This window comes from Ictalurus punctatus, chromosome 12 (genome assembly GCF_001660625.3).
Source record: "Ictalurus punctatus breed USDA103 chromosome 12, Coco_2.0, whole genome shotgun sequence".
NCBI classification, from domain to species: domain Eukaryota; kingdom Metazoa; phylum Chordata; class Actinopteri; order Siluriformes; family Ictaluridae; genus Ictalurus; species Ictalurus punctatus.
The window spans coordinates 5,825,968-5,840,291 of record NC_030427.2 but is presented as its reverse complement, the minus strand read 5'-3'; the positions used below and the strand labels follow the sequence as shown (position 1 = coordinate 5,840,291).

General features: G+C 40.0%; 1 protein-coding gene and 1 long non-coding RNA gene across 7 annotated transcripts in view; one reads left to right on the top strand and one right to left on the bottom strand.

The window, feature by feature from the left end:
• Window positions 1–13,216, top strand: part of LOC108272755 (probable ubiquitin carboxyl-terminal hydrolase FAF-X) — a 57,445-nt gene extending 44,229 nt beyond the window's left edge. For 5 of the 6 annotated variants that reach the window (XM_017481455.3, XM_017481456.3, XM_017481457.3 and 2 more), the window contains 11 exons: window positions 951–1,710; window positions 1,835–1,958; window positions 2,033–2,258; window positions 2,433–2,562; window positions 2,920–3,105; window positions 3,234–3,454; window positions 5,347–5,435; window positions 9,979–10,135; window positions 10,361–10,573; window positions 10,702–10,797; window positions 11,021–13,216. In XM_017481455.3, coding sequence (XP_017336944.1) covers window positions 951–1,710; window positions 1,835–1,958; window positions 2,033–2,258; window positions 2,433–2,562; window positions 2,920–3,105; window positions 3,234–3,454; window positions 5,347–5,435; window positions 9,979–10,135; window positions 10,361–10,573; window positions 10,702–10,797; window positions 11,021–11,158 — 2,340 coding nt within the window. In that variant the 3' untranslated portion in view covers window positions 11,159–13,216. Of the gene's footprint in view, window positions 1–950; window positions 1,711–1,834; window positions 1,959–2,032; window positions 2,259–2,432; window positions 2,563–2,919; window positions 3,106–3,233; window positions 3,455–5,346; window positions 5,436–9,978; window positions 10,136–10,360; window positions 10,574–10,701; window positions 10,803–11,020 lie in introns of all 6 variants that reach the window. The other variant, XM_017481458.3, reaches the window with a different exon arrangement.
• Window positions 12,005–14,322, bottom strand: LOC108272613 (uncharacterized). The gene is made up of 3 exons (XR_001814100.3): window positions 14,273–14,322; window positions 13,713–13,828; window positions 12,005–13,632 (listed from the first exon to the last, which is right to left on the bottom strand). It is a non-coding gene; the product is annotated as an uncharacterized LOC108272613 (long non-coding RNA).
• Between the last annotated feature and the right edge of the window lie 2 nt (window positions 14,323–14,324).

Sequence of the window (14,324 nt, the reverse complement as noted above, 5' to 3'; positions counted from 1 at the left end):
GTATAAATCAGATTTAATTAAAGCTTTGTTTGTAAATATAAGCCAAATAGAAGCCAAGCCTCCACCCTGAGTAAATAAACAAATCCTTATTTCAGGGGTTTTTTTTTCAAAGCCTGAAAGAAGGACTACCAAAATGTATGAAATCATTATTGTTTTACTTTAATGTTGATATGAAATTATGTAATAACACATTAAAAAAGTGATTATATCCAAGTGTCCTTGAACATCTTGCTTGCTCAAGTCTCTGGAGCCAGGTCAGAGCTTCACAGTTCATCTTCACACTAAACCCCATTATGGTCAAATTTACATGCCCTGTGAGCAGGCGTGAGTATGATCATACAAACTTGATCTTGCACAACTCACCTTTGAGGCCATCTGACTATTTGAATGGTGAATTTCAAATTGTTTGGAGATGGCCTTATTACCCTTCCCAGACTGATGAGGAGCAACAATTGCTTCTCTTAGGTCATGGCTGATGTCTTTTTTTTTCGCCATGATGTAGACACACTCTTGAGTGCTTTAGAACAACAAACTGCCAGAAGTACTGCTTTTATAGAGGTAGTCACACTTTATTAAATAATTCACACATGATTAAATAATTGTGCGCATTTCATTGGTAACACCTGGTTGCTGTTTACTCTCTGAATGATTGTGGAAGTAGGATGAGTGTACTTATTTTTCCCCATCTGTTGTGTTTCTTATTGTCACCTGAGGTTGTTTGTGTATAGAAGTTGTTGAGGACCACACAATTGTTACTTAGGCCATGATAAATAAAAACTTAGAATTGAAGGAGGGTGTACTTTTAATATGCTATATAATTTATCAAACACCCAAAGAAAACTAATCTGGAGCCACTGAAATCAGAAAAAGACTGGCTTGGTAAAGTGTGTATTTTCATATAAACCCTATATTGTTCATATATTTACTTTGTCATGTGTCTTCTTCCACAGGTTGATACTGTGAAGCGCCTCTTGATTAAGAAGCTTCCTCCAGTACTAGCCATTCAGCTCAAGCGTTTTGACTATGATTGGGAGCGTGAATGTGCCATAAAATTTAATGATTACTTTGAGTTCCCACGTGAGTTAGACATGGAGCCATACACTGTGGCAGGAGTGGCCAAGCTGGAGAACAGTGAGGTTTCTTCCGAGAGGCAAGTCATCAACCAGAATGCACCCTTAGACCCAGAGTTGGGTGGAAGCTCCCGTTACCGGTTAGTAGGAGTTCTGGTGCACTCAGGGCAGGCCAGCGGTGGGCATTACTACTCCTACATTGTCCAACGGCACAGCAACAGTGTTGATGGCCAGCGAGATTGCTGGTACAAGTTCGATGATGGTGACGTGACTGAGTGCAAGATGGATGATGATGAGGAGATGAAGAACCAGTGCTTTGGTGGAGAATACATGGGTGAGGTATTTGACCACATGATGAAGCGCATGTCATATCGGCGCCAAAAGCGCTGGTGGAACGCCTACATCCTATTCTATGAGCGCATGGACACAGTCAGCATTGATGGAGAGCTGTTGAAACACATAGCAGAGATGACACTGGTGCCAAAGACTCACCATCTCAAGATGCCCTCGGCCATCGAGTGTGGTGTGCGCAAGCAGAATGTGCAGTTCATGCACAGCCGCATGCAGTACAGCCTTGAGTACTTCCAGTTTGTCAAAAAGCTGCTCACTTGCAATAGTGTCTACCTGAACCCACCCCCAGGTATGAACTTGTGAAACCGCAATTTAAACGTAGCAGTGTACTTTATTCAGATTTAATCACTGGAAACATATGGTATTGGACTGTGTGCAATGGCTAAGTCTTTGGCTCTATTTGCTTTGACAAGGTCAAGATTACCTGCTACCTGAAGCTGAAGAAATAGCTATGATAACTATTCAGCTTGCTGCTAGATTCCTGTTCACTACAGGATTCCATACCAAAAAAGTAGTCCGAGGCCCTGCTAGTGACTGGTAGGTGTGTATATGACATGTTATTTCTCTTTTTAATCTTTCACTCTCTCACCTGACTTCTGTTTGTTGTTAAGGTATGATGCCTTGTGCATTCTACTGCGTCACAGTAAGAATGTCCGCAGCTGGTTAGCACACAATGTCTTGTTTGCATTCCCCACGCGCTTCTCTGAATATCTGCTGGAGTGCCCAAGTGCCGAGGTTCGTGGAGCCTTCTCCAAGCTCATAGTCTTCATTGCACACTTCTCACTGCAGGATGGCCCATGCCCTGCCCCAGTCACGTCACCAGGCTCCTCCACACAGGTTAGCAAGACTGTTAACAACAGACAAAAAATAAGCAATAAATTACCTAAACTATTAAATCATGTACATGTACAGGGAGACCGGAATACGGTTTAATCAGTTCTGAACAAACATGAAAACGTTGTAGGATTGAGAATATTTTTGTTCTCTCTCTTTTAATTTTTTTGGCTACAGGCCTGTGACAGTATGACACTGAGTGATCACCTATTGCGGGCTGTGCTTAACCTGTTGAGAAGGGAGGTATCTGAGCATGGCCGACATCTTCAGCAGTACTTCAACCTTTTTGTCATGTATGCCAATCTCGGTAAGCTTTTAAGAGCTTCATTTTTGAAGTCTCCAAGTGAGGATGTTTCTAATGAAACATATTTGTTTCAAGTAGGAATGCACAGGTTTTTGACAAGTTGATTCGTGTGACAGTGTAGTGTTTTGAAATATACATTTCAATACACTGCATTGTCAACACTAAAAAGTGTGATCAACTGACAAATTGTTTAACAACTTGTTTTACAAATGCAGTATGAGCTTATTCAAGAGTCAATAGTTATATGATACGATTAATGGTTAATTGAGTCAAATCTTGCCCATCCCAACAAATTGGGACCCTTTTTTAACATGCGTAGCTCATTATGAATATGCATCTTGTGCTTTCTGGGGTGTGTAGGTTTAGCAGAAAAGACACAGCTGCTGAAGTTGAATGTGCCAGCTACCTTCATGTTGGTGGCTTTGGATGAGGGTCCTGGCCCCCCTATTAAGTACCAGTATGCAGAGCTTGGCAAGCTTTATACAGTAGTGTCTCAGCTGCTGAGATGTTGTGATGTATCATCACGTATGCAGTCCTCAATTAACGGTGAGTGTATTATTTAACAGCCACTAGATGACTCCCAGAAAACCAAAATATATGCTGTGTAAAGTACAATATATATTTTTACATTCTACATTCTAAGCTTATTACATTTTACCCACTCCTTCCTTTAGGTAATCCAGCTCTACCAAACCCATATGGTGACTCCAATCTTTCAGCTCCCATCATGCCTCTACAGCAACTTGTGGCAGAGATATTGTTTGTGCGTGCCAGCTATGTAAAGAAAATCATTGAGGACTGCAGTAATTCTGAGGAGACTGTTAAACTGCTACGATTCTGCTGCTGGGAGAACCCTCAGTTCTCATCCACTGTGCTCAGCGAGCTTCTCTGGCAGGTCAGTCAGTTACTTTTGTTAAAGGAGAATTTCTGCATAAAACTAAAATGTAATATATAATTTCTCATGGTATGTAATATTCTGTTACACAGGAGTGTATTGCTTACTGTCTGCGTTTTAAAAGAATTCATGATTTTATATTGTATTCCTCCCCCCCCCCAAATCTACAATACCCAGAATCTAGTAAGGGAATACGTTATTCAGTCATTGGGAATCTCTAGTGTTCTCAAACAATCCGGACCACTGAGTGAGACACGTCACTCTGACATGCGCTATTTTGCAGAAGAAAAACACAGCAGAAAAACATAGCAGAATTTTAGTAATATTGTGAAATTAAAAACATAGCGGAACTTTAGTGATATTTAACAGATTTCCAAGCCAACACAAGACAGAAGTTTTTACAGGCAGTTTTGAGGGATAATTGTGGTCAGAGGAGCTCCATCTTTGCAGTGCCCATTTCATCTGAGAAAAGTAACTAACTATCATATTGGTTAAAAGAGCATGTTAAGAATTTAACAATAATTTAGTTTATATTGCTGTGACAACTGTATGTAGCTTTACATTTAGCTATCAAATTTTGTTAACAAAACTTACAAACAGGATGGGCAGAGCCTTGGCCTTCAGTGTAATCAAAAAACAAAATGTAATGTTTCCACAATTAAAGTTGTAAGCATCAAGAGACCTGTATGCCTTCATTTTCTCTTTATTATAAACACTCAGAGTTTCTATGAGATGCAGTCCCCTCCGAAACTATTGGAACAGAAAGGCCAATTCATTTGTTTGTGCTATACACCAAAGACAATTAGGTTTAGATCAAAAGATGGATATGAGATGAGTTTGGGATTTCAGCTTTTATTTCCTGGTATTTACATCTAGATGTGTCAAACAACATAAAGCATAGAACCTTTTGTATCAGACCATTGAATTTTAGGTGAGCAAAAGTATAGTATACTAACAGATAAATCTTGAAGTAAATTCAGTAAATAGCACATAATATTTGGTTGAATATCCCTTGCTGCAATAACTGCATCAAGCCTGCGTCTCATTGACATCACCAAATTGTTGTTTTTTTTCTTTTGTGATTATTGAAGGGTTCTCCCTTCAGTCTCCTCTTCAGAAGGTGAAGTGCATGCTCAATTAGGTTAAGGTCTGGTTATTGACTTGTAATGTCTTGTTGACTTGTTGTGGCAGTGTGTTTTGGATCATTGTCTTGTTGCATGATAAAGTTTAATGATTAATTTGGATGAATTTCTCTGTAAATTGGTAGACAAAATTTCTTTGCGAATTCCAATTTGGCTTTCCAATTCTTACTGCTGAAGAGTGCTTTGCATTTTGTGGTATGGCCTCAATATTTCTGCTTTCAGATTCTTCCTCGAACTTTAGTTTGTGATACCTTTACCCCTGCCCTCTGACGGCTTATCCTTTTTAACAACAAATGCAGTCTTCAGTTAAAACTGAAGGCTAAAAAAAGAGTAGATGTTCAGAGCTATTTATTGTTTAAACAGTCAATTTAACAGGACACACCTGGGTAACAAGAATGGTCTGATACAAAATGTGCTATATTCTATGTTGTTTAACACATCTACCTATAATACCAGGAAATAAAAGCCGAAATTCTAAACTCTCTTCTCAGATTCATCTTTTGATCTCAAAGCCAAATGTCTTCAGTCTACAAATCACTTCTTGCTACAAATCTTTCTACAGAGTCTGATGCGTCATCACTGTAGGAAGCGAGTAGAGATGTTTACAACAGATGTATTGATGGTTAAATTTAACATTTTTGCTGGAGTATCCCTCCTAAATCGTTTGTTTGGCAGATTGTCAGCCATACCAGTCAGAACACTTGGCTTCTATTTTCTTGTGTGACATTAAAACAGTTTTGATTGCTTTAGGTGGCATACTCCTATAGTTATGAACTGAGGCCTTATTTGGACCTGCTACTTCAGATCCTGTTGATTGAGGATTCATGGCAGACACACAGGTGACGTTCTTTTACTTATGTGGCTTACACTTTATTTTACTGCAAACATCTGTTTAGGGTGGTGCCAGGGGTGGTACACATAGGCACATATATACATACGCTGATGTATAGATACAGTGGGGGAAATAAGTATTGAACGCGTCAACATTTTTTTTCAGTAAATATATTTCCAATGAGGTTACTCACATAAAATTTTCACCAGACATCAGTATTAACTCGAGAACTTCGCAAATATATAGAATTCACAACGTTAAAATCCATAAATAAAGTGGAATGACACAGGAAAAAAGTATTGAACACGCTAAGAAAAAGCAGTTCTCCAAGGCAAGGTAAGACAAGGAACCAGCTGAAAGCCGTAAGTAGTTAGAAAGTAATTATACCTCCTATCTGTGCAAATTAATATCAGCTGAGTTAGTAAATTGATGTTCTATTAAAAAGGCTTTTCATTACCAAGGTGTCACATAAGAAACATCTCATGATGGGTAAAAGCAAAGCGCTCTCCCAAGACCTTCGTAACCTTATTGTTGTGAAACATATTGACGGAATCGGATACAGACGTATTTCAACACTTCTGAATCCTCCAGTAAGCACCATTGGGGCCATTATCCAAGAGTGGAAGCAACTTCACTCCATCATTCACCGGCCACGCACAGGAGCTCGTCGCAAGATTTCTGTCCAGGGAGTCAGAAGAATAGTCAGAAGAGTAGCCCAAGAGCCAAAGACCACTCAGAAAGAGCTCCAGAAACACTTGGAGGCAGCAGGTGCCATTGTCACAGAGAAACACTAGGCAATGCGCTCCACTGCTCACGCTCACCCCGGAAGACTCCGTTACTAGAGAATAGGCATGTCGAAGCTCGTTTAAAGTTTGCTACAACTCATTTGGACAAGCCTATGAAATACTGAGAGCGTGTAGTCTGGTCAGACGAGAGCAAAACTGAACTTTTTGTAATAAATGGCACTGCACATCACCCTTAAAACACTACACCAACAGTGGAGTTTAGCTGTTTTTCATCGCACAGTACTGGCAGACTTCATATAATTGAAGGAACTTCCTCTTGATCACATTCCAGAAGTTTTCAGTGGGGTTCAGGTCTGGAGATTGCGCTGGGCATGACAGGGTCTTGATCTGGTGGTCCTCCATACACACCTTGATTGAGCTGGCTGTGTGGCATGGAGCATTGTCCTGCTGGAAAAACTAATCCTCAGAGTTGGGAAGATTGTCAGAGCAGAAGGAAGCAAGTTTTCTTCCAGGACAATCTTGTACATGGTTTGATTCATGTGTCCTTCACAGAGACAAATCTGCCTTGCTGAAGCACCCCAGATCATCACCGATCCTCCACCAGATGTCACAGTGGGTGAGACACTGTGGTTTGTAGGCCTCTCCAGGTGTCCGTCTAACCATTAGACGACCAGATGTTGGGCGAAAATTGGACATCAGTGAAGATGACCGTACTCCAGTCTTCTACAGTTCAATCCTTTTGGTCTTTTGCAAACCTCAGCCTGGCTCTTCTTTGCTTCTCATTCATAAAGGGTTTTTTTCTAGCTTTGCACTACTTGGAGCCCTTCCCCTAGGAGCCTGTTTCGAACCGTACTCGCCGTGCACTTCATCCCAGCTGCCGTTTGCTTTTTTTTTGTAGGCCACTTGATGTCATCCTACAATTGTTGAGTGACATTCAAATGAGTTCACGGTCATCCCGGTCAATGGAAAGTCATTTTCGCCCTCTACTGGTCTATAGCTTTGTTGTCCCCAATGTCTGCTGCTTGACCTTGTTCTTATGAACCACCGTCTTTGAAATTTTAAGGATGGAAGTAACCCGACGCTCACTGTATCCCTCTGCCAGTAAAGCCAGAATTGAACCCTTCTTTTCCTCACTCAAAACTTTCCTTTTCAACTCTTTTGGCATGGTGAATAGTTCTTTTTTTAAATTCCAATTACCTCTGAGGCACTATTAGCACTGTCTTTGCCATCCAGCTGGTCCTATTGCAAGAGGATAATGATGTGATCAGCAGTGGGGTTTTTAAAAAAAAATATTATTACTCATTTAATAAGATCTGGTTCAGGTAATCACCTAATCAGTACCTCATTCAGTAGAATGAGGTGTGCCTCAATTCAACAGGCACTGGAATGGAATGGTTGCCATATATGTAGAGATGCTGATTTAAGAACAAGTCAGAATTATACATATAGGGTCAAATATATACATACAGCACAACTAATATTTAGTTGAATGTCCCTTAGCAAGTTTCACCCCGAGCAGACGCTTTTGGTAGCCATCAACCAGCTTCTGGCAGAATTCTGTTTGGATATTTGACAACTCTTCTTGGCAGAATTGGTAAACTTCAATGACATTTGTTGGTTTCCTGGCCCTGACTCGACTTTTAAGCGCAGTCCACACATTTTCGATAGGGTTGAGATCAGGACTTTGGAAAGGTCATTCCAAAAGCTTAATGTTAGCCTGCTTTATCCATTCCACAGCCAGCTTTGATGTGTGTTTGAGGTCATTGTCCTGCTAGAACACCCAATTGTGTCCAAGTTTCAACCGTCTGGCTGATAGTTTGAGATTATGCTGAATAATTCTAAGGTAGCCCTTCTTCTTCATTATTCCATCCACTTTGTGCAATGCACCAGTTCCACTGGCAGCAAAACAGCCCCAGAGCATAATGCTACCACCACCATGCTTACCAGTTTGTACAGTGTTTTTTACTCCTCTAGAACATACCTCTGGTCATTGTGGCCAAACAACTCAATCTTTCTCTCATCTGACCATAAAACTTTCCTCCATTATGGTTTTTCATTCTTCATATGGTCAGCTGCAATCTTTAGATGGGTTTGAAGGTGTCAGTTTTGGAGCAGGGGCTTCTTTCTTGGACGGCAGCCTTTCAGTCCGTGGCGATGTAAAACTCGCTGGACTGTAGATAGTGACACTGATGTTCCAGCAGCTTACAGTTCTTGTCAGGCCTGTGCCTTGGTGGTTCCTGGGGTTTTCCTAACCATCCGATAAGATTAAACTAAGGCAACCTGAATAAACACAAAATACAGTTTTTAAATGATAGTTATTTATTAAAGAAAAAAAAGTTATCCAGTACCAACTGGGCCTGTGTGAAAATGTATTTGCCCCCATAGTTACTAATTCCCCAAATCTATGAAACTGCATTCATAATGGATTCAGCTGGACTAGACACAACCAGGCCTGATTATTGCAAACCCTGTTCAATCACATCCATACTTAAATAGAACTTTTTCAGCAGCATGAAGTTGGTTAAAAGGTCTTACTCAGTAACACACTATCCCAAAATTGAAAGAAATTCCAGAAATGAAGAGAAAGAAGGTGATTGAAATACATCAGTCTCGGAAGGGTTACAAAGCTATTTCAAAGGCCCTGGAACTCAAAAGAACCACAGTGAGAGCCGTTATCTCCAAATTGAAAATACTTGGCACAGTAGTGAACCTTCCCAGAAGTGGCCGGCCTTCCAAAATTCCTCCAAGAGCACAGTAACTACTTCTCCAGCAAGTCACAAAAGAGCCAAGGACAACATCAAAGGACCTACAGTGAAAAGGTGATACCTGTCTTGCGCCAAACATGTCTGCTGGGTCAAACAACTCTATCTTTGATTCATCTGTCCAAAGCACATTATTCCAAAAGGCCTGGTCTTTGTCTATACACTCATTGGCAAACTGTGGTTTTGCCAAGGCTTTTTCCTGGCACGCCTCCCATACAGGTCAAATTTGTGCATGCTTTCTGATTGTAGAAGCATGCTCTTTGACACCAACAGTTGCAAGACTTACTAGCAGATCCTGTGAGGAAATTTTGGGGTTCTTGGAGATGACTTTTTGCATCTTGAGCTAAATTTGCTGGGACGGCCAGTCCTGGACAAACTGGCAGTCGTTTGAAATCTGCACCATTTGTAAATAATGTTCCTTACAGTGGAATGATGTATTTCAAATAATTCTGAGATCTTTTTAAATCCCTTGCCAGATTCATAGGCATCCACAATCTTTTTTTCTGAAGGCCTTATAGAACTCTTTAGATCGGACACCTGATTCTAATTTTATGGATTACTTTTTCCATATGACTGATCTGTTTCTTGTCCATTTTAATTATGAAAATTACTACAAAATATCAATGTCAGTGTCAAAATACAATTTTATGTGTCATTTGATAGAGTGTATCAAATTTATTAATAGGCACTGTTTCAAAGAGGATCCAAGGTTTGTGTGTTACTAATAAATTGGATGGTGAATGTATGTATAATATACGCTCACCATCTACTTTATTAGGAACACCTGTACATAACAATTTGGCCCTTGTCAAAGTCTCTCAGATCCTTATGCTTGCCCATTTTTCCTACTTCCAACACACCAGCTTCCAGAACTGACAGTTCACTGGCTGCCTAATATATCTCACACCTTGAAAGGTGCCATTGTAACAAGATAATCAATATTATTCACTATACCTGTCAGTGGATTTAATGTTATGGCTGATCAGTGTATTTGCTTTTACTTATTCAGGGTTTTATTTTTAAACTCTTTCTGTTTCTGCAGAATCCACAATGTGCTAAAGGGGATTCCTGATGATCGGGATGGGTTGTTTGATACCATCCAGCGTTCCAAGAATCACTACCAGAAGAGGGCTTATCAGTGCATTAAGTGCATGGTCGCGCTCTTTAGCAATTGCTCTGTGGCCTACCAGATCCTACAGGTGAGGGAAAGTAGCCTGTGAAATATTTCTTTAAGCTTAGGTCATTGTTTAGTGCTTTGTGCAACCAGTTTCAAAACATTGTCGTCAGAGAGTTGGTGAGACTCTTCATTTGAAAGCTTTGTTGACACGCACACACACAGAGGGTACACATGAAGAAAAAGAGTTGTCTGGAAAAGTGTGAGTATTAAACATAATATAATTATATTGATCCTGTGTGGCCTGCAGAGTAATGGCGACTTGAAAAGAAAATGGACATGGGCAGTAGAGTGGTTGGGTGATGAGCTGGAGAGGAGGCCATACACAGGAAACCCACAATACAGTTACAACAACTGGTCTCCTCCAGTGCAGAGTAATGAAACCTCTAATGGCTACTTCCTGGAACGTTCACACAGTGCCAGAATGACGCTGGCCAAAGCATGTGAACTCTGTCCTGAGGAGGTGAGTTGTCAGTGAAAATTGTCTCAATTAAGATATATTTAATTTTCCTCTTTAATACACTGTTTATAAATTGATTTGTATAACTCTTTATGCTGGATTAACTGCCCAGTGATTTATGTGATTGACAGGAGCCTGATGATCAGGAAGCTCCTGATGACCATGAATCCTCCCCTCCAGAGGACACAGCACTATACCCTCACTCACCTGGGACACAGTATCAGCAGGTACAGTAAGTCTCCCCCAACACACACACACACACACACACACACACACACACACACACACAGGCAAACATGCAAAAACACACAGTAGAATATATTTTACTGTACAATAAGGAGTAAACTACATTTACTACAGTTAAGTAAACTGAAATTTGTAGACTGTTTGCTGATCGATTATTTAATCTCTGCAGAATGTCTTTTTTATTATTATTTTTGTCTTCCATAGCCAAACAACCACACCCATGGGCAGCCATACACAGGCCCAGCTGCCCAGCACATGAACAACCCTCAGCGTGCCCCCCAGAGAACTCAGGACAGCTGGGAGGGCACAGACGAGGTGCTTCCTGTCCAGACAAAAGAGTAGCCACCTTCATCAAGTCTTGCCTCACAATTCAGATGGCCATTTTGCATGCCCATGCCTTAGAAGCACCAGTTCTCCAGGATGGTACAACCTCCAAATACATCTTAAATCTGCTCCATTTCACCAACCAGCTGTCACCATCTTTCCCCCACAACAACTGCCACAAAAATCCCCCTATTTTTGAGTATCAAGATTTAGCTCAAAAGTAGAGTGGATTTGAGTCTCAAGACTGATTGTCCCTGCTGAGCATAGTACACAAACATACAGTATGCTCACAGGAACACACACATGCTCATGCACACACATACATGCTGCCAATGTACATCTCATTGTGTAAAAATGTATCTTCTGCAAGGTGTATTTTTGAAAGAATGGAGATGGTGTACATAGTGTGTATAAATTTAGACAGTTAAGTAACCACCAACTGTAATAGTGACTGCCAAATTGTGAATACATAACATGGGGATGAGAATGTGGATTCATGCCTCTGATTGTAGGGGGACGAAATCTGGTCTGGAGAAAATTGGTCACACTGAAACAAGTCCAACAAAATTTGATGCCCTTCAGTAACACTTTGTGGGGTGTTTTAAGGTTTTGAAATGTATAAATCTAAAGCTGGGCTGTCTAGTCTTATCTGCAGAGGTTCAGTGTAGGTGCAGGTTCTCATTTGGAGCAGATTAATACTCCTGAACCTGATTATTTAGATATAGGTGGATTTTTGAGCATCTCTCTGGGATTCATTAACACTGCTGCTGCGCTGCTGTTTTCCCTGCCCCCACGTACACCACTGACAAAGGCCTCAGTTGCCGCCATCATAAGGTGAAATGGCATATTTTGTCTTTTGCTTCACCACTTAAACTAAAGGTAAAGTGAAACAGAAAAGTGCTACACTTAGGCAGTTTCATTTAATAAAAGATTAGCTTTCAGTTTGATTTGCCTAGTTGTGACTTAACCTCCAGGAAACTTGCCACTTGTCCAGTGATTATACAGTGAGGGAGCAGCCGTACATACCTTTAACTTTGTTGAAGGAATTTTATTGATGTTGGAGGGTTTATTGTTAGTGAGACGATGTGACCAGCATTCTGCAGGACTGGTCAGTGTCTAAACATACTGTACTACATTATTTCAGGAGTGAGTGGATTTTATTTTATGCTTTTGTTTGAAATACCAAAAAAATAAATAAAGCTTGCAAAAGATGAAGCAAGCCCATAATATTATATTTAGGGTTTTTTTTATAGGTTATTTCTGAATTTGCAAATAAATTGTTTTTGATTTAAATGGAAAAAGTCTGTATTTTATTTTTACAAAAAGATATTTACTGTAAAAAAAAAAAAAAAAAAAAAACTTGGGCTCCCCGTTTTGCTTTTTGTTTTAGTGTTCAGGAATGTTCTAGAACACTGTTAGCCATGCAAGATTTTATTTCTCAGCACAGAAAACACAATAACAGTTATTGCTCCAGAAGTAATAAAGTTCAACATATAAAGGTAGTGCACACTTTATTAGCTTTCTGATGCCTCATTTGTGGTACATTTTGTAAAAAGCTACTGCACGCAAAAGAAAAAGGCATATCTCTCATGGTGATTAAATAAGTTATCTCCTGGTAACTGCATCACTGTTTCCAGAGTGGTATAGAAAAAAAAACATGGATTTGACTAAGACTGCTCAGAAACACCTGCCATAATTAAACCAGTGGCTTTACTTTCATAACCTGACACAATACTGAATCTCTGCGATTGGTTGGTACCACAATGCTCTGTACCATGTTAGGGCTGGACAAGATCCTCGCCAAAGCACTACAGGGCATCCTGTTTTTAGCCCATCTGTTAATGGTTCCTCCTAGACAGATCTCAAATTGTTGTTTTCTCCATTTCCTCATTTTGGTTACATAAAGGTTTATTCAGGATCAGATTTGCTTTTGGGTTGTCTGTTATTTTTGTGATAAAAACTCATTTTGTGAAACATGCATGGATAATATTCATTGATTTGCCTTGGAGGATTGTAAAAACCCAGCACACTGTAAAATTACTTTAAAAATAAATTTTAAAAAGGTATTTAAATGTTTATTCTGTGCACTGTTATATATCGACACATTTTTACAAAAGTGGTCAAAGGATATACTGTATATACTGATACACTAAATATCAGTTTGGCATTGTATGAATTCAATATGGGGGCGCACGGTGGCTTAGTGGTTAGCACTTCGCCTCACACCTCCAGGGTTGGGGGTTCAATTGTGTGTGAAGCTTTCAGTTTTCACACTCCTGTGTGTGCGGAGTTTCCTCCGGGTACTCCGGTTTCCTCCCCCAGTCCAAAGACATGCATGGTAGGCTGATTGGCGTGTCTAAAGTGTCCGTAGTGTATGAATGGGTGTGTGAATGTGTATGTGATAGTGCCCTGTGATGGACTGGCACCCTGTCCAGGGTGTACCCCGCCTTGTGCCCGATGCTCCCTGGGATAGGGTCCAGGTTCCCCGTGACCTGAAAAGGAATAAGCGGTATAGAAGATGGATGGATGGAAGAATTCAATATAAATGTTCTTTAAGAACTTGTATATCTACCTGTTGAACTAGGATATAACTGCCTCTACTGACTTTTGGGTCTTCTGCTCTGCTTTTGGATCTTCACTTACAGTATACGACCCCACTGTAGCCGTTAGACACATTCTTCTTGCCATCTGGTTTGAAGGAAGTCAGGGCAAAAGTTTAAACATAATTGTACTGCCTTATGTTTTTAGTTATTTTGTTGCAGGATACATTAACATTTAATTTCTAAAGGTTTTCTGATTCTGTTATTTTGTGGATAAATTGTAAAATATGTTTCTTTTCTATTTAAAAACAAAACAAAAACAACAACAACAACAACAAAAACATGGATATGCAGACTTTTGCCCTCAGTTATATGTAGTGTGTTTTTATTGTTCTGAGTATTGCTTTTTCCGACTCTCTGTTACTACTGCCTGGTTATTTATGTTTGTACGTTACTGTAAGGGCACGAGGTAAACCGTTTAATAAAACGGTAAAACAATGGTAGTCTCATCATGCACTGAGACACATTTTAAGGGGGAAACAGCATTGTCTTTAGATAACAGAGATTAAAAAAATAAAAAGATTAAAGTCACCATTGAAGAAAACAGCTAAACCTGTCAGTACGCTTTCCACGCGGGATATCGC